Source organism: Paramormyrops kingsleyae, chromosome 2, assembly GCF_048594095.1.
Source record: "Paramormyrops kingsleyae isolate MSU_618 chromosome 2, PKINGS_0.4, whole genome shotgun sequence".
In the NCBI taxonomy this organism is placed as follows: Eukaryota; Metazoa; Chordata; class Actinopteri; order Osteoglossiformes; family Mormyridae; genus Paramormyrops; species Paramormyrops kingsleyae.
Genome location: NC_132798.1, coordinates 19,587,112 through 19,606,522, shown reverse-complemented (window position 1 = coordinate 19,606,522; position 19,411 = coordinate 19,587,112). Strand labels below are relative to the sequence as shown.

Below are 19,411 nucleotides of genomic sequence, written 5' to 3'. Positions count from 1 at the left end.
ACTCAGGTAGGCTGTGGTCATACAGGGATGGACGTGATCAGCAGCAACACTCAGGTAGGCTGTGGTCATACAGGGATGGACATGGTCAGCAGCAACACTCAGGTAGGCTGTGGTCATACAGGGATGGACATGGTCAGCAGCAACACTCAGGTAGGCTGTGGTCATACAGGGATGGACATGGTCAGTAACAATACTCAGGTAGGCTGTGGCATTCAAACGATGCTCAATTGGTACTAAGGGGCTCAATGGGTAACAAGATAATATCCCCCACACCATTACACCACCACCCCCAGCCTGAATTATGGATGCAAGGCAGGATGGATCCATGTTTTCATATTGTTTATATCAAATTTTGACCCCACTCTGAAAGTACTCTATAGTATATAAATATATGCTTGCTGCTATAATTACGGGACAAGAGTTTAAACAACTTGTTACACATAAACCTTTGCTACAGTTAAAACAATAAACTACTACAATTTTCTAATGGATACCTGTTTTTATGTGAATGTGGTGGAATGCTACGGATATAGGCCAACGTATTAAGTTTTATTTATGTTCTCGATTCGTTAAATAAACATTGTAAAAAAACTTATTTAAACGTGATTTTCTAAATTCCATTTCCAAAAACAGACCTGGATTATATGTTTACAGGAATGTTCCATTTAATAATAATTACTAGCAGTAATATGACGATATTATTCATTAATAAATAATTCTGTGCCCCCTCTGTTATTACATAAAGTGATAGATCTCTGCCTTTTTCTTTACGACGCATAGGATGAAGCCCCTCACGATGCTCCCAGGAATGCCCTCATTTCTTAAAGCTCTCTATAATGAATGACTTCTAAATAATAAATAAACAAATAAATACATTAATGAGGTAAACAGGTGCGCGCGGAGCAGACCGGGGACCACAGGCAGGTGGATCACGTGCAGACTCGGTCCCGTTAAAGTTTAAGCTCGAGCCCACGCGCGGGACGCCGACCTCGAGGCGGCAGTCGGAGGTTTCGCGGCTCCAGTGGCGGCTGTGCCGCTACGCCGAACTCTCCGAAGCGGGCCCGCTGCCCTCCCAGCCATGAGCAGCTGCCTTTGCGTGAGGAGGAGGTGGGACGAAGCACCGCGGCTAGCAGTTAAGTTCGTCTGGCCGTACTGTGAGGCTGACGGCGCTGGCCTCAGGAGAGACAGGGGAGGGAAAGTGCTTAAAACTGCCGCCGCTTTACTTTGATTCTGCGTCGACACCAGTGTATAAAACTACTTGTAAAACCACGTGTACACGAATCCTTTTTTAAAAACATTATAAATGTACAATCCCTCGTAACTGGTTTATTTATGTCGCGTTAGCCAGCAAGCTATTGCTAGTGACGCGTGGAGCTCGTTACTGTAGCAACGGCGGCACAACTGCGCAGCCCGGTGGTTTAGCTTAGCTTAGCGCCGTAAAAGCGGATTAATATCCCCTGCAATCACCCTCACGTGTTGTTAGTTAGCCGCATGGCGTTTTAAATTATTATTTTCTTATTAAATTATTGAAATGTCTCTTGGGCGGTTGGTTGGCATCCAAGATGCATGCGAAAGTGGCTTTTAAATGACAAGCTTTGTTACTATCAATCTTGCGTTTTTAGGTATCATACCTTTAAATAAAACATGCCGAGAATTTTTTTCCCCAAAAGACATAAGGAGCTGCTGTATATGTTCCTGTTTTTAGCAGATGCAGTGCCGGTTTAAAATGCACCTTTAATCGGCACCTTCATTGCCTCCTTATCGGTTTGGCCTCATTTTACTGGTGCCTTGGCAAGAAGAATCACATTTACCTGCCTTTTTTCTGCAGTTGCAAGCACTTCATTTTTTGCCTGACCCACGAACAGTGTTTCTAAACCTGATTTTAAATGGGGTTCCGGATCTGTATTTTAGCTGCTCCTGTGTGATGCTGGGGAATTTTAGCTCTACTTCCCTAAACAGCCCGGAGCGCAACACAAGCCTTGGTCGGAGCAGCCTTCGTGATCTCCGGGGTGTGCGTCGCTGTCCCCCAGCCATTAGCTGGCGCTCTCCAAAGATCCTTTCACTTGTTAATTTCTGGCAGATATTAACTGGGTTCCCCCGAGGGCTGATTTCCCGAAAGGACAGTACCGTAACCGGCAAGGTTATCCCGTGCCCTTTGGTAGACTGCTGCCGGCTGCCTTATTTGCATGCCTAAACAGTCTATACTTTTGCACGGTTTTCTGTCCGTCTCCGGAGAGTTCAAGAAACCGTTTTCTTCTCGGAGGTTGTTTCACTTCAGCTTTTTTGTGCACATGGGGTTAAATTGCTTGACAGGTTTTCAAGATAAGTCTCCATTATTAGCACACTGCGAGTTTACTTTAGCCTGCACTGACAGACTTCAATTTTCCAATAAAAGTCAGCTTGTAACGAAATGGCTTGTCACTGTTTCGGAAAATCCCGATTGATTAGTGTGCAAATTAACGCGAGAAAGTGATGGTTCTCCGTCTCTAAGTTAATTTGCTTTTCCCAAATAAGGCACCCCAACAAACTTTTGGCAAACGGAAAGACCTCTGCCACTCCAAGTCAACCCCGATTTAATAAACCCTAATTACAATAAATTCAGTAAACGTTTAGATTGAGCGCAGTAAACCGTGCCATTTAAATTATCTTTAAAATGCTTTAAAGATAATTTAATAATATGGCAAGGGAACGTCTGCGAGATCACTAATCTTCTCCACCGTTACTGAATGCGCATTAAGCCAAAGCGTCTTTGGACAGGAGCATGCGGTCATAGATCTGCATTTAGGAGACCTCCTTGGAAATATATGCCGCCCCAGCTTGTTATTCAGCCCCCGCACGATAGTTTCTAATCGCCCGTAGCAGCTGGGCCGCCTGGTTGTTTGGGAAGCCGGGGCCGGGTCTTTCAAAGCAGCCGATTTAGGCAGAACATTCTCCGTTTCCTTTATGAATAGGCTGCGAAGAAGCGACTCCGCTCTGATTTTAATATATTCGGTGACACTGTATGGAAATTGATGTTACGCTTTTATCGCATTAAATAACCGGCTTGTTTTTGATTAATACTCTCATAGATGCAGTTTTGGTGTAAATCTGTTGTTTCATTTTAAGGCATTTCCCCCCAAATGCAATCTTCTGCTATAAAGTTTAGGGTAATGTTTATTTCCTTGTGGATATAATAATGATTTATACAATATGTTCCGCTGGTTATGGTCACCTGTCAACTTAAAAATATTAATATTATGATCTGCCCCTATAGGATTTAACAGTTTGGCGGAGGGTGTCTGTTTCCTTCGTGTGGTTATTTACCTTTGTCCTGAGATGATATTTTGACGGAAGCTGTCTCATTCATGAGGTTTGATGAGACCTACCAGGGTAATAATAGAGATTCATTATATCAGTTAAGCACTTAAACGGCGTGCATGTGATGCATGTGAGACTTCTGTACAGTTGTAGGCTTATGATCTGTAAGCTTGAAAAAAATGTAAAGAAGGTGAGCCAGCCGCAGTTTGAGGCGCATTTCGCAAGAATGTCGGGCTTTTCTTCGGAGGTAACCGAAAGCAGCGCATACTCATTCAGGACGAGTATGACGATAGCTCGCTGTTGGAGCACGGTGGTGTCTAAGAGGCATTAAACGCTTCAGGTTTCATTGCGTTTAGAGTCTGGACTCTGCCGAATTGGACACGGAGGGGAGGGGGGCGTCGTAAACCTGCGGTCGCGGTACCGCGGCCAACCGTAAACCCGCTGCGCGTTAACGGGAACTTGGCTTGAAACTGCCGGGCGATAAAACCGCGCAGGAGTCCGCTGGCAGATAGCACTGATGGTCATGATCTGGGTATTAGTTCGGTTTTATTTGAACTGATACCCCCCCCCCCCCCAACTGCAGCTATAAAAAAACATCATGAGTCAGTATTAGGGTGCAACCTCATGTAACGTGAGCTGAAGGTGAAAGTGGAGGAAGTAAGAAGAAACGCCAGTACTGGCTTCCAGAGGCTTTAAAGACCGCCGCCCGCTCGCAACCAAGTAATAAAATCTTTTTAATTTCTTTTTAATGGATGCACATCCACCCAGAGAGGCGATGAGGAGCGCAGTGAGAGTGCGGCGCTGGGAAAGCCTTCCCGATCCAACGTGTTAGGGAATATGATTGTAATATGAAAAATATTGCTAAAAAAACTACTTAATGTGCAAACTTGGTTACACCGCATGTTTTATGCTTTAACGATGTTTAATTGTGCGGATAAGTATGGCTGTAAACCAAGAAAACTGACAGAATACTTCTCCCTGTGAAGCAACTGGCTGGCATTGTGAAGTCCAACTTCAGAATTTAATGATAATTTTTTTTTTAAAGCGGCCAAGTGTGCAGCCTCACACCTCCAAGGCTGTTGGTTCAGTTCCTGCCTCTGGTTCTGTGTGTGTGAAGCTTGCACAGGTTTTCTCTGGTTACTTGAGGTGCCCCCCTCAATCCAAAATATACAGTTAGATGAATTGCCTGTGGTGTGTTATTGTGGAAAGGCGATAGATGGATAGCTAGATGCTTTTTGAACTCTGCTGCCCACAAGCTTGTCATCCTTCCAGTTCAGTTTATCCCATGATAGAGAAGTGCTGATATACATTAAAAACTGGAAAAATACCCACTGTTCCATGCTAAATAATGCACACTACCATCACTCATCTATACAATCTGGAATTCTATTGACCATAATGCCTTTACTGTTCCACTGCGGTTTGAGATGCACCCACATGTAGCATTCATGTTTAAACCCAGCACCGTCCATTTATGTTCTTCCTCTGTTCCAGAGAAGGGGGCTCCTTATTACCTGTGCTAGAGCTCGGCACACAACAACCAATCTTCGTAAGACCCATATGGCTTCACCAATTACTGTTCCGTCCTTAGTAAGGGGGCAGTGTCACCCTGTTTAGCGTCTTACAAAGATAATCCTTCACCATATAGTGTGTGGTACATATGATATGAATTAAAGCATATTCTAGTGAAAACACCAAGACAATGATGTAAATGAGGCTTGATTTTAAAATGCATGTTTGAAACACATTTGTTTGAACAACAGATATTGCTCAGGTGGCTTTGATTATGTGTCTCCTGGACCTTGCTTCTGACTCAGAGGAGCTCGTTCTTCAGCTTTCTGGGAGTGACCTTGAGTTGCCAGCTGTGCACAGACAAACCCCTCCACTATAAGTCTTTCTCCCTTGTTTGTTGAAGTGTTTCAAGCCCAATTCTGACCCCAGGATATTTGTTGGGTGTTTTTTTTTTTTTTTTTTTTTTTTGGAGGGCTATGTTGGTTGACTCAGCCATTGTAGAAAGCAGACGTACCCCCCCTGTCGTTTTTAGCTACCAATGGCCACCCGCTGCCTCTGTCCTCCATATGCTGGGTCTGGTTTTAGCAGGAGAGAAACCCATAACACATGAGGCTTGCTGCAGGAAAATGGCTTTTGTTTAATAAGCACTGAAACCTCTCGGGGTGGATCTTTGGTGCTCCCCGACTGTAGCTGTGGAATAATCATGTGTTTTTTTTGTGTCTTGTCCTTGAACATTGGGGACACGGCTTACTTTTAGGGAGCTTCCTGCATATGTAGTAGGGCCACATAGCATCAAACAGGCTGACTGTCACCTTAAATTTTATTGAATAAATTACCGGCACTCTGGCAAGAGTAAAAATAAAAATTATATTACCTGAAATGGACTGTATAATGAAGGAGTTGCACAACTTAATAACAACTTAAGACAACTTAATAGTTCCCTTGCTGTAGGTTCATTTTCTCACTTTTAACTTCATTCTTTGTCTTGCTCTGTATATTTTTGGCTCAGAGGTTCTTTTCAAAGTTTTTTAGTTATTTTTGTCATTAATTTAATAGTGAATATTCACGAGTTATAAGAGGGTGTGAACGAGCATACCCTGAAATGTCACCTTGTCTTTATGTAGTCAGGTTCTGAATTTTGTTAGATGCTCTAATGGAAATAGATGGACTTGTGAATGTAATAATGCAAACTGCTTGCTTTTATCTGTTTCCTTAAGGTCTCGATCCTCACTAGCAGCATATGGCTTCCAAAGGTTCACTGCCGTTTAGATACTTCCTGTTTAGATATGCACTTATATTATTGCTATTTTTCCCCTGATTTTTCCACTGATTTTTAAATGCGAGGCAAAGTCTTGCGACTTTTTAGCACCTTGTCGTCTTTGCATTTTCCCCCCAACATTTCCCATGTTGTTTGACACCCAGCAGAGGGGTTTTCTGTTTTATTAGGGCGCTGACAGTCTCGCCCCTACGTTTCAGAGCCCTGCCGCAATGCCAAAGGTGTGGGATCTGGCCGGGGCTCTTCCGGAAGTGTCTGTGAACCCCATAACTGGAGTCGGGGTGGTGGCTTCCCGCAAGCGTGCTCCGTCTGGCTACTGCGTGGTGAGTATCATCGTCTCTTTGTGATCACTTGGTTGCTTCACTGCGGTTTAATCAAACGATGCGGCATTAATCAGGAGAATTATCATCTCGTCCCGTTTGAATCAAATGCCACGCAGCTGAAAACCAGCCAATTAACACACTGTCGTGGGGATTTGCAGAGTGGGTAAGCCAGCAAGGGAGTCTGCCGTTTCTGTGCCATTGTCCTGCTTTCATTTAACCACCCTCATTCAGTTTGCCATGGCATTTTTTTTGTGAAGTAAGAGGGAACTCTTTTTGTTTGGTTTTGTGCTCTTGAGAGAAACTGAGTGCTGTTGAGTATGGGTTAGAAGAATTACACTGTAACCCAGAAATTTTAATTACCAAAGACTAAACACAGAGGAAACGTCTTTTTATTGCAGAGGGGGTTTGCGTTGTGGAACACTGAACCTCCTCTGAGACCATCCCAAGAGATCTCCTGTTATGGGTCTCTTCCTGTCTACCTCTACTCCTTGTCCTCTTGGGGGGGGGGGGGGTTTGCTTTGTTCACCACTTCTGAGGGCTTAGACGACCCCCAGTGCCACGAGGCAAGAAGCAGCACTGCAGTGTTAGCAGTCCCAGTGTGAGAGCTATGATGGTGGATGGGATGGGATGGGATGGGATGGGGTGGGGTGGGGTGGGGGACTCAGCCTATGGATTTAGCTAAACACAGAGCAAACATGGAAACACAGAGCCAGCAGGGGGCTTCAGGGCAGCGCCTTCCTCCTTCCGTCTCTCTGATGTCACGCTCCTGCGTCGCTCTTCACTCTGTGCTCGCTCTCTCTCTCACACTCCCTTCAGCAGCAGCTCCCTCCCCCCCTTCTGTTTCGGTTCCCGGCGGGAGATGGCATGGCATGTTGATGAAGTACCGCAGGCTGGCACCGGGAATCCGCTAAACGGCACATGGCACACTTGGGCAGAGAGGCATCCTCTCCGAATCCCTGCCCATCCCTCTTTCCATGCTGCCTTTCTGCTGAGACCCCTTGCTGTCAGGGCCTCCATATCCGGGCTCAGCCGTGTGCTGCTTATTTTTTTAGGGCGATACCACAGATTTTTTGGTATCCACATGTGAAGGCCCCAGATGCAGATTTTGTGGAATCATTGTGAAACCTTTCCTGCAAATCTTTTTTGGGTTTTGTGTCCAGTGTGTAGATATTTGTAAGTGTTTGTGAAAACTTAGAATTGACATCTTTTATTTTAAAATTTAATTAGGTGTGTGTGTGTGTGTGTGTGTGTGTGTGTGTGTGTGTGTGTGTGTGTGTGTGTGTATATACTGTGTGTATGTATGTATATGTGTGTGTGTGTGTGTGTGTATGTATGTGTATATATATATATATATGTATGTATGTATGTATGTATGTGTATATATATATATATATATGTATGTATGTATGTATGTATGTATGTGTATATATATATATATATGTATGTATGTATGTATGTATGTGTGTATATATGTATGTGTGTGTGTGTGTGTGTGTATGTATGTGTATATATATATATATATATGTATGTATGTATGTATGTGTGTATATATGTATGTGTGTGTATATATATATATATATATTATACACACACACACACAGTGGTACCTCGGTTCTCGAACTTAATCCGTTCTGGACTCCGGATCGAATCCTAAAAAGTTTGAGTTCTGATCAAATTTTTCCCATAAGAAATAATGGAAAACCAATTCATTGGTTCCTGCCCCCCAAAATGTATTTTTTTAGCATTTAAACACAAAATGAACAGGATAAAACAAGAGCATTTTTTTCTTATTGGCTTCCAAAACGATAAAGATCTTATCTCAACATTACCCCTGTCCTGCCCCGATCGTCCGCTCCTTCCGTGTGCCACGCCCCCTCGTGTAGGATCCCCATGTGATCAGCTGTTTCTGGTTGTTGTCATTAGTCCTCTGCATTAAGTTTGCTTTTCAGTTTGTTTCCCTAGTCCGGTCATTGGGTGCGTTCGCATTGCTTACAGCGCTGGCTTAAAGCAATGCATTCTGATCCTGACGCAATGCATTACGGTTAGATGCATTACGACCTCTCATCCGGCTGCACAAACTGGAACCGCCTCCGTGACGACACACCTTTGCCCTTATTGGCTGAAGTTTAGTTACACGCATGACGTTTGTATCCCAGGCAGTTCCGATGCGTAATCTGTTATTTCTCACGAATATCACGTAAAGCAGTGAGAACTGGTTTTCAGTTAATTTACCTGGTAAAATAAAGTTTAAATAAACGACATAAATGCTCTAATAGTACACGTAAGTTAGTGGTTTATTTATTGTTAGTTACTGTAATGTTGCGCTGCTTTATTTGGTTAATCAGCCAGTCTGTGAAGAATGCATTCAAGTAAGAATTGCATTGTAATATGACTCATTTCCTGGCGCGTAAAATTCATATTAGGTCAGCGTTCACGGTTCGACTTCTGATATTGAGATCGAGTTCTAGGTCAAAATGGTTTGTTCGATTTTCAAGAAATTCGAGAACCAAGGTGTGTGTGTGTGTGTGTGTGTGTGTGTGTGTGTGCCTGTGTGTGTGTGTGCCTGTGTGCCTATATATGGTTCAGTTGGAACTTTAAGGCACAGAAAAATCTCCTGGGGTTTACAGATGTTTAGTAAGAATGCTCACAAACAGAAATGTGTTTGAGACTCACTGTTTGCCCTCAAATGCTGATTAAAGGATGCATAACAATGCTTTGAATCTGCATGTGGCAGAAATAAGATTACGCAGCTTAATCAGAGATGGCTGCTCACCATGGTATTTAACCCACCGATAAAATGACGTTGGGACCGCTCTTTTTGTTGCGCCTCCATTCTGACATGGCTTCCCCTTCCCTGGCGCAGAGTGGGCCCCATGGGGACCGGGAATCGGCCCAGTTGAGGGACATCAAACACACCGACGGACCGTTCCACCACAGGAAATGGCGGTGTGATTCTGAATGTACTGGAGTGTGCTGCGTGTCGCTCTCCAAATGCATTATCATAAGTTGGTTCAAGTGATTGCAGAGCATGTGGGATTTGTCTGGGGAGCTGATTACCAGTCGTTTACCTTTAAACCCCACTGACCTGTGAGTTGCGTCATCTTTATTGGCCTCCAGACTGATAGCAAACCTGACATACTTTCCCAGAAAAGCAGGGGGTGTAACGTCCTGTAGTGTGGCGCGCCCCTCCTTCTCCCGACGGAAAGCCCACCAAGCATTTCCGACTCCGGCTGCTTGTTGCGTTCCTCCTCTTCTCCGCATCCTAATCTTCATCCCAGGAGACCTCGTTACTGTGGATGCTGCTTTTGTTCAAAGTTTTCTTTTATTTTCTCTTTGCATTATTAATAACATGTCGGCCTCATCTCTTCCACAGAAATAAAATGCTGTTTATAATGAGATCAGCTCTAGGTGCGTTTAAATCCTCTCCTGTGTGGCATCTCTGATTACTACACAGGATGCCACTGTGCTGCTGTTGCACGGTAATTATTAATCCTCTGTATTGTGCATCAGTTTGCCGTTATCACTGCTGCGTAGTGGTCGGGTCGGGCCAGGGAGCGCTCTTGTGTCCTCGGGGTCCAGGACCACTTTAGCGGGTACTGTCACCCCTGGGGGGAGAGTCCCATTCACTATTTATCCATATCTAACTTTTTGGCTAGGTGTTCATTGTTTAAAAAAATGGCCAGCAGGGGATTTTCTGCAAACAGCTCATTTTCCAAGTTTTCACTTGCATGTAAATAGCAGGAATAATGGTAGAAGAGTCTCTGAGGCTCCTCCAAAATGTGTTTGGGTTTGGCACCGGTGGGACGAGAACCCAGAAAGCCCCCCCCCTCCCCCATTGAGGGCCCCCTCCCCCACAGACATGCTGTCCCTAAGGACCCTGCTGCAGCAGCGTGACGCTCAGGTGCACCCCCACCCTCCCTTGACATTGGGTTTCGTGCCACTGTCCCCTTTGTCTCCTCTGACAGGATGGTGTGTACTGACCCGGAAAAGGCGTCCAAGACGGGTTGTCTTGTTCGGATTGAGAGTGGAGGGGGTTGGCGGGGGGGGGGTCGCGATGTACTGCCTCCTCCTGGGACCCATCTCAGACCTTGGATGCTGCCTCCTCCTCGCTCGCTCTTGCTCCCCATCTTCTCACCGTGGGTTTTGCATGAGTCGTTGCCATGCTTTGTTTTTCTCCTGCAATCACCCTACCCGCCTCTGAGGTCATTCATCATTATTGTCAGTCCTGTAGTGTGCGTGGCGGATCCCTCACCGAAGCGGATCCTGTCACAGCACCTCCCCTTTAAAAAAAATAAATAAAAATTGGGGGGGTGGGGATCAGAGTGGGGCCCTGGCCCTGATTTTCGGGCGGGGGTGCCCACCTACAGTATCATCCTCACCTTGACGATGGGGGAACATAGCCCTTTGCATATCATCCCATAGGTGAGCTGGGTTTTAACATTGTGGGGGGGAGCTGCACTCAGTACCCCAGCTGGGCTGTGTCGTAGCGCTTGAGTAAGCGTGCAGTGATCTAAATACACCCCTGTATTCCAGTGCCCTGGGACCAGCTGTCGGGCACCATTATGGAAGGGCAACTGAGCTGCTTCGTCCAACAGCTCTTCTGCGGCTGGCTACTGCAGAGGGGTCCCTTATCTTGTATGCATATCTCTACGTTTCTGGCAGGTAATAGAGAGAACCTGGATCTGCCAAGGGTTAAATTGTCAGAGCATGCGAGTTAAAGAAATTCACAATTTCATAAATTGTGTATTTCTTTTGTATATTGCCTTTTTAACTAGCTCTTGAAGAAGGCATGCCCACCATGGCTGAGTTAATCATCTTAATTATGGCTCTTAATTATGCTTACGATTTTTCCCACTTGCATTCTTTTTAGGAGTTTTTGTTTGACATGTTAGTTGGGCATTTCCTCTTAAGTAAGACGTATGCACCTTTTCGCCAAGCTCGCTGAGGGACGTGTCTGCTCTTCTGGGCAGAACTCCATGGCGCAAAAGGTTTTGACATGACTTTTGAGGCTAGGATGGGGAGGGGAGCCTTGCCGGGAAGGTGCCAGGAAAGTGTAAATGCTTTTGAAGGGTCGAAGTACAAAACAAGCTTGGGAAATGGATTTGCCGAGTTGGCTTGCCTTTTTAAAGGGGCTGACGGGTGGGCAGACGCCCCCACAAAGCCGCCCGCTTTTAGCCAAGGCTTCCATCATGTCGTGTTTGTGAGCAGGAGGAGCACTTTCAGCAACACACTGAGACAGCTGAGCTGCTCCATGCAGTGCTACATACAGTAAGGTCGTTCCTACAGTCAGCCATTGGACTCCTCAACTAGTCAGCCTATGGCAGCAGGACCAATTGTCTGAATGGACCAGGGCCACTTAGACACATTCACAGAACATTCATTCATTCATTCACTGTGCGATACTATTTATTTATTTATGAGATGTGCAATACGTTCCCTGACATTCTTTGCCATGTTACTGTTTATCGTTAAGTTTGTCTATTGTATAAATGTCTGTTTTTCACTGTGTAAATGTGTGTTGTGCTACTGAAAACCTGCAACTTCCTTCAGAATTAATAAAGTATCCATCCATCCAATAACTGAGTCTGCTGTACTTCTGGTATCCAAGCTCCGTAACGGGGAAAACATCCAGCAATCTGTGTGTGTCCCAGACCCAGGCAATGTTTCAGAGCCCGGCCTTCTGCACTGACTTTATAAAGCGCCTCGGAAACCTAGAGCTGTGGTAAAGTTTGTTTTGCTTGTTAGGCCCCATCTTTGTGAGGCTGCCTTTAATCAAGTTGATCCCACGGGATGCTATTTTTAGCCATATTTTCGGACGGGGAGGCTCCTCCTCACTTGCACGGGGCACTAATGAGATGTAGCGAGAGGCAAGGCGAGCGCTAATTAAGGCAAGCGTGCGGAGGACGCAGGGGGGGTGCAGCGGCGATGCGGACGCCATACATACATTAACTTTAGCCCATCTCACGCCTGTGTTCTCTCCCTTGTTTTTTTAACACAGGTTTCACAAACAACAGATGGCGTCCACGCCGACCTGTGGAAGGACTGCGTATTCAAATCCAAGGTCACACGTTACCTCTGTTACACCAGAGCCTTCTCCAAAGAAAACGTAGGTGAAGACATACAGGCATCCCACCATTTACGCAGCCCCCCTTCTGTTGCCTTGTTTCTGTCACTGGTTCATCGGTTTAATTATTCACACGCCTCCGTTGATTGGCTCCGGAACTCAGCTTTTCGCTGCTGTTCTCTGTCTTGTTCCATTTTTTATTTTTCCCCCCTAATTTGAAAAGATCCTTCTGGATAAAAAAATCTCAATGTATAAGAAGTGTATAGGCGAGGTCAGACTCACTTTCATAATATTTGGAATAACAATCCACCTTTGGGGACTTTATTTTAATTTCTCAGCTCTTTTGGAGTGATTGTATTTATTTAAAAAAAAAAAAATCAAGGAAGTAGTGTATTGATCATTTGAGTCCTTGTGGAAAATTGGCTGTGCCTTTAACAAATGGAAGTAAAAATATTTTACACTTCAGGTCTCTGTGTATGAACTGTTTAAGTGTATTTCTGCCATTTCACAGCAGATGTATATCAATTCCATTTACAGTCAGCGTCTAGCTTTTGATTAAGAGCTCTTTGTTAAAAAGGCCGCTCTCCCAACTGTCAGATTGATAAAGGCACCGTGCTGCCAGATCGCAGTTCCATTGCGGTCCGTCCCAAGTGCGGGAATGCAGCAAAAGCCTCAGATTGATGATGAGTCGGCGAAGAGTTGAGCGCTGGGTGAAAATAACTCGGGTGCGCTGATGGCTCTGCACGTCGGTGGCGTTAAACTCCATTGCTCACATCTCCGCTTCTCGCCAACGCATCAGCATTCACACCCTGGCTCCCCTGTCATCGGCTCCGTCACGTGCCGCGGGAGGGACGTCGCCGGGATGACGAGGCCGCGGAGCCCCCATAATCGATGTTAATTGGCATCGTGGCCTGGCTGTTTGACAGCGGTGTGGTGGGCCCACAGCATGTGGGGGCAGCTGGACCTTTGGGGGCTACGACTGGGTCCGCTGGGCTCTCACCCTGGAGAGCAGGGCTCGGACTCTGGCATTGCTGGCAGTGTGACCCTTAAGAGGTGTTCCCATTCGGAGAGGTTCTTTCTTTTTCTTTTTCTCTTTTCTTCTCCTTCTCTCTCTTTCTCTTTCTTTCTCTGTTTCCCCTGTTACCTCCCGGTATGGAATGGGCATCTCATTCAATTCTACACAGTGCCAGCTGGGTACTGATCATGCATGTGAGAGCACCCCCACCTCCCCACCACAGGGGCTAAGAATTTACCATGCCTTCCTATGGGTCTCTGAACCTGAGGCAAGACTAAAATCCCATGTTCTAATAGTAATAATAGTACAGATGGCACAGTATGATTTTTGGACAGTTTTTTTTTTTTTCTTCCTTCACTGTAAAGTACACCCGCTTCACATTTGGGAATAATATTTGGGCACCCCTTACCTTAACTGTAATAGCCTGTTAGCCAATTTCTAAACAAGCAGTAGTGTACTTTCATTTTCAACTTTCATTTTCTATCTTTTTTTATATAATATACAAACCCTTTGAATTATGCCCCTGTATGTACAAAGTTAGTACTGTACATGCTGGAACTTTTATTAAAAATGTAAAATTAACAGCAATGAAAAGTTTAAGAAGCCTTGTTCACAGAGACAGTGAAACACGCGAGTGAGGCTGGTCACTGAGAAAAAGATGTGCTGCTTACCCAAGACTTTTTTTAATATTAAATATATAGTGTGCAATTACACTAACAAATGTTGTGTATTACTAATATTTATATTATGTGTGATTTTAATCCGTCCGAGTCGCCATTTTCAGTGTTTTATTTGTCTTGCACGTTGTCTTTGAGTCTCTGCAATTTTTCGACGAGATCCAAAAATATTCCAGCTTAATTGTTCACGGCCAATTTGCGAATAACCGAATCCACGAATGTCAAATGCGCGAATCCATGCAGCCGACATGACAGCTCCAGCGCATATGCATTGCTGAACAACTAACCATCACACGATCCTCACTTCTGTTTGTCGCACAAAGGCGACAAGAATTTTCGTGATTTTTCAAGCCTGACATATCCCTGTAAAATCAGACCGGTTTCTTACCCCCTACCCCCCAATACTGCAGTTTTTGCTGGTATCAGCCTGATACCGATAGCGAGTATCTGATTGCTGCCAGGGATCGCTCCCTGCTCTGCGCTCCCACCCTGCTCCCTACACTGTGTTCCCTCCCTGCTTCATGCTCTCTGCTTCGTGCTCCCCATCTGCTCCCTGCTCTGTTTCCCCGGCTGTCCGGCACTTCCCTCTGCTCCCCACTCCCTGCTCTGTGCTCCCCCAGCTGGCCGATGCTCCTTGCTCTGTGCTCTCCTCCCTCCTTGCTCTGTGCTCCCTACTCCCTGCTCCACACTCGCTCCCTACTCCCTGCTCTGCACTCGCTCCCTACTCCCTGCTCTGCACTCGCTCCCTACTCCCTGCTCTGCACTCGCTCCCTGCTCCCTACTCCCTGCTCCGCACTCGCTCCCTACTCCCTGCTCCGCACTCTGTGCTCCCTGCTCCGCACTCGCTCCCTACTCCCTGCTCTGTGCTCCCTACTCCCTGCTCTGCACTCCGTGCTCCCTACTCCCTGCTCTGCTCTCCGTGCTCCCTACTCCCTGCTCTATTCTCCGTGCTCCCTACTCCCTGCTCTATTCTCCGTGCTCCCTACTCCCTGCTCTGCGCTCTGTGCTCCCTACTCCCTGCTCTGCGCTCTGTGCTCCCTCCCCACTCCCTGCTCTGCGCTCTGTGCTCCCACCCTCTACCTGCTCCATATGTACAAAGCCGCCACTCCCTCTTCACTCCCCTCTTCCTTTTCTGTGCTCCCCCAGATGGCCGATGCTCCCTCCTCACTCCACGCTCCTTGTCCCGCACTCCCTCCTCACTCCCCACTCCCTACTCCATGCTCCCCGAGTCTGTTGATAAAACTTAATCTGGGCTGCCTTTTAGTGTGAGCGGCGGAAACAGCGCCCTGTGTGTCACTCTGAAACAAGTGCCCATACCGCTTTACGCAATATGACACAAATAAAACATGACAGCACCATCAACAAAAGCTATTTTGTCTGCCAGTCAATAGAGGCCTGGCTGTAATTATCTATGACAAAAACAGATTCTGCAAAATTAGCCGCTGAATTATGCGGCGGGAAGGAAGCAGTTTGTGATTTATCACTCTCGAGGTTGGAGGTAGATGCCCCCTTTGTCAGGTCCTGATGGGAAAAATATTTCTTTGTGCATTTAAGGAACAAAACGGGGGGGGAGAGGGGGAGTTTTCATGCATAGCAATAACATTCATCCATATCCCACCTTAAGTCAGAATAAAAACTATGAATAAAAAATGCATCTGGTGGTAATGAGTGCCGGGCGGCGCTGGGACAGGGGCTCGGCGGCGGGATGTGCCGCGTCCACATCACCCTGCTCCTCTCTGCCTGTTCAGCTTTATTGCAATTTATTATGGGTGGAAATGAGTCCGTAATGAGCAGGAGCAGAGAGGCTGGGGCAAGTTAGTTTGAAAATGGCAGCTAAACAGGCCCCTGATCGGTTTTAAACCGCTCTGGGACATGGCCGCTTTGCCAGGGGTGGGTGCGGCCAGGCGTGGCTCTGTATGTGCCCAAAGTACTGTCGTCGTCGTCTTCATCTTTATTATTATTTTTGTTTGGTGGTTTTATTTTTTATTTGGCCAACATTTTTCCAATTACTGCTCTGCAGAAGAGATGTAAAAGATGTGTGTTTTTCTCAGAAAAAGCACTTGCTAAATAATAGCTATGTTATTCTAAGAATTGGTTGAATGACATCAGTGGCCCTTTGATTTTCGCAGATTATCTTTTCACTTTGTCTCTTCATTTTTGAGCCCCGTAATTAAATAAGATGGACCCCCCTGGGTGGGGAGTGGGGGCTGGGGGGTGAGTCCCATACTCAGAATTTTTCTCTGTTGAATCCTGGGGCAGACGTTTTTCTCTTTATTTCCACGGCCCCTTGAAGAGCCATTTAGGGAATGTTCTGGTCGACATGAGGCTGATCGATGCGAAGGACACGTTGCCGGTGGGCTTCATCGCCATCCAGGAAACCATAGACACTCGTGAGTAAACAGCCCCCCCTAGACCGCACCTTTCCGGCCCCCTGCCGCCCCCCCTACCCCCCACCATTGCTGGTCAGCGTCTCGCCGCATCCCCTGAGACAGCTTTGCTGGAGAGTGTGAATATTTTATGGGCACAGGTTGGCTAAATTTATGAGAGACGGTGGGAATAAAATAAACATTTTGCCCTGTAGGGAGGAGGGTAACGGAATCATGACTCATTGTTTATCTGTGGTGGTGCTCTGCCTTTAAGGGGGGGCATGTTTGTTTATGTATTTATTTGTGAAGAGTATGAGTGGATGCTGGTTATCTAATATTAATGAAACACATTCCCCACTGGTTTAATGGCTTCTGACTGCTCTGTATTTTCTTACCGCTATCTGTGCCTGGAAAACATAATAATGTTCTTTGTATGAGAGGTGAGAATGGCAAGTTTATTATTTTCATTATTGTGGAAGTGATGCCGCATTGCCCCACCCCTGCAGTATTATAAACACAGGAGTGTTATATGCACATGTTCTTAGGTGGAATAAAGAAGTAGGAAAGAGAGATTATTACTTTAAAGGTCATACATTCAAAGTTAGTTATTACCATATGTTTACTTTACAGCCTGACCAGCACTGGGTACAAGCTGAATTACCATGAAGCGAGCAGGTGTCTTGCACGCTCAACCTTTAACCTGAGCTACTGGGGGGCTTCAATCTGTACTGGTGGCACTTCTTTTGCTCTAAATATGTTTGTGAGTGTGCCTGTAATCGCATTGGTCTTTTGTATCACCCCCGAGCTGCGACGGTATCGGGGGCAGTCAGACGATCTCCACACCCAGGCTGCTCTCATTTCCCACACAGAGGAGAGAGCCTTCCGGAAGAGGAGGCTCTGCGTTAAGTTCATCCCCCGTGACTCCACTGAGACGGCCATCTGTGATGTCCAGGTCCTCGGGAGGTCCAGGGTTCCCCCACCCCAGTATACGTTCGTGGGGTGAGAAAGTCATCGTCCACTGTAATCACATGACCACACCCACATGATTTCCACAAAGAAATAGTGGACCAAAGTGGTATTTTCCTCCCTGTTCCATTATTTTCATGTTATTGGTGAAAGCCACTGAACAGACTGTCTAAAGGCACCACTTCCTGCTGTTCCAGACTCCATCTTTGACTCTGAGTCACAGACGAGATTCCCTCTCCCCATCCCGATCAGCGTTTTATAAATGCCTCAATCCCTCTGGAAGCTCTTTAAAGAGATATGGTGCCAGGAGGACTGCTTTCCTCCAGCGAACCTGCCAGTTTGGTTATTCTCTGTGCTTTTACACCCCTTGTAGAAATGACTGCCCCCAGCTGATATTTACCAGCACGCTGAACGTTCACGTTAGCAGGAGGCTGATATCAGTCGCATTCCAGTTAGCAGCACTGCACTGTGCACAATAGCATCACCTGAGGGAATGTTCCACTCTTTCCCGCAGAGAGCTGAACAGCATACAAATTTGGTACGGAATGGGAAAGGTCCCGAAGGCGCATGAGACCAAACACGATCATCCTGGTGGCACGTGGAGCGAAATGCAGGCCCCCGGCCCGTCCAGGTATGTCACCATCCGGAACCCCTCCCTCCGGAACCCTCCTCTGAGTCTCACTTCAGCTGCAGAATGGCGACGCCTGAGGGTCTTGCTGGGACTTGGAAGCGGGAAAGTGTCCCCCTCGGAGGGGGGTTACATGACAAGTGTCGACCGGCGGTACGGCGGTACGCTCGTTTGCATGGCTTCCCCGGCACCGAGCTGACAGCTCTGAGGAGCCATGCGGAAACTTTTCCTGGGAGGGAGAGGAGGTCCGCGTGCATAAGCTGGCTACCATCATTCCCAGCTGAAAAGCCTGTAATGGGATATTGTAATTTGCCGCATCCGGAAGGCAGAGCTCCTCCCACGCGGAGCAGACGGTGGCTTCTGTGGGGCCTGGTAACAACAAAGCGTGAAATCCACCATGGGGTGGGGGGTGCGCAAGGAAGCGCTGGGCCTCCTTTACATTTTACGACAGGGGTGGAGTGGGGGGAGACGGCTGTAGAAGAAGGGGTGTCCATTGTGACTACTCCTGCCCCCTACCTTCGGCCAAGAGAGAGGTTGTTTTTTTTTTTCCCAGAAGCCTGTAGCACATTGTAAGTAAACAAACTGGTTCCCCTCTGAGGTTTGGTTTGGGGACTGGGAACATGGAGGCAGACCTCTGCTGTCCAGAGAGAGAGAGTAGCTGTGTCTTGCACCATCATCCCTGTGGTCAGGTCAGAAGCCCATGGATGTCTGCTGAGCCATATCTCTGTTTTAACAGAGCCGTCTAGCTGTGGTTCACACCTGCAGGTAACGGGGCTCTCGGTCAGCTAGTGCTGCTTGTTTGTGTGTAAAACGGGCGTCACTCTCAGGCCCTTTAGTCCCGGATACTGAGGACCCGTTTTCAGGTTCAGGTTGTGTACTTGCATGGGGTGCACCCTGCCTTAAATCCGGGGCCCTTCCCGGAAATCCTTCCTCCTCCAAGGCAGCAAGGCACAGGGTGAAAAATTAATTGTACCTTGGAGCAGCTCTCTTGCCAGGGCCTGCTGTGATCCCAGGGCTGGGTCGCCAAATTACCACAGAGATTCAGGCCTCTCTGTCGCCAGAGCTTCCTGGGATCATAGGGCTGGGTCGCCAGAATAATACTGAGATTCAGGCCTCGTTGTGTCACCGGGACCTGCTGTTGGTCACAGGTCTGGGTCTTGTGTGTGTGTGTGTGTGTGTGTGTGTGTGTGTGTGAGTGATCCAGGTATACATTACATTGTGTGGACCAAATGTCACCACAATGTAATGATGACCTGTTATTTTTATGGCGGGGAAACTCAATTTTAG

At 46.7% G+C, this 19,411-nt stretch overlaps 1 protein-coding gene across 5 annotated transcripts in view; it reads left to right on the top strand.

Moving 5' to 3' along the window:
* Positions 1–905: 905 nt before the first annotated feature.
* The window catches only part of LOC111858665 (multivesicular body subunit 12B-like), a 44,950-nt gene continuing 26,444 nt past the window's right edge, over positions 906–19,411 (top strand). For 3 of the 5 annotated variants that reach the window (XR_011985852.1, XR_011985849.1, XM_023840608.2), the window contains exons 1-6: positions 906–1,132; positions 6,286–6,408; positions 12,407–12,514; positions 16,458–16,554; positions 17,400–17,529; positions 18,011–18,127. Coding sequence is in view for 3 of the 5 variants with exons in the window: in XM_023840608.2 (XP_023696376.1) it covers positions 1,079–1,132; positions 6,286–6,408; positions 12,407–12,514; positions 16,458–16,554; positions 17,400–17,529; positions 18,011–18,127 (629 nt within the window). In the remaining 2 variants the exon portion in view is untranslated. The other 2 variants (XM_023840609.2, XM_023840610.2) reach the window with 2 other exon arrangements.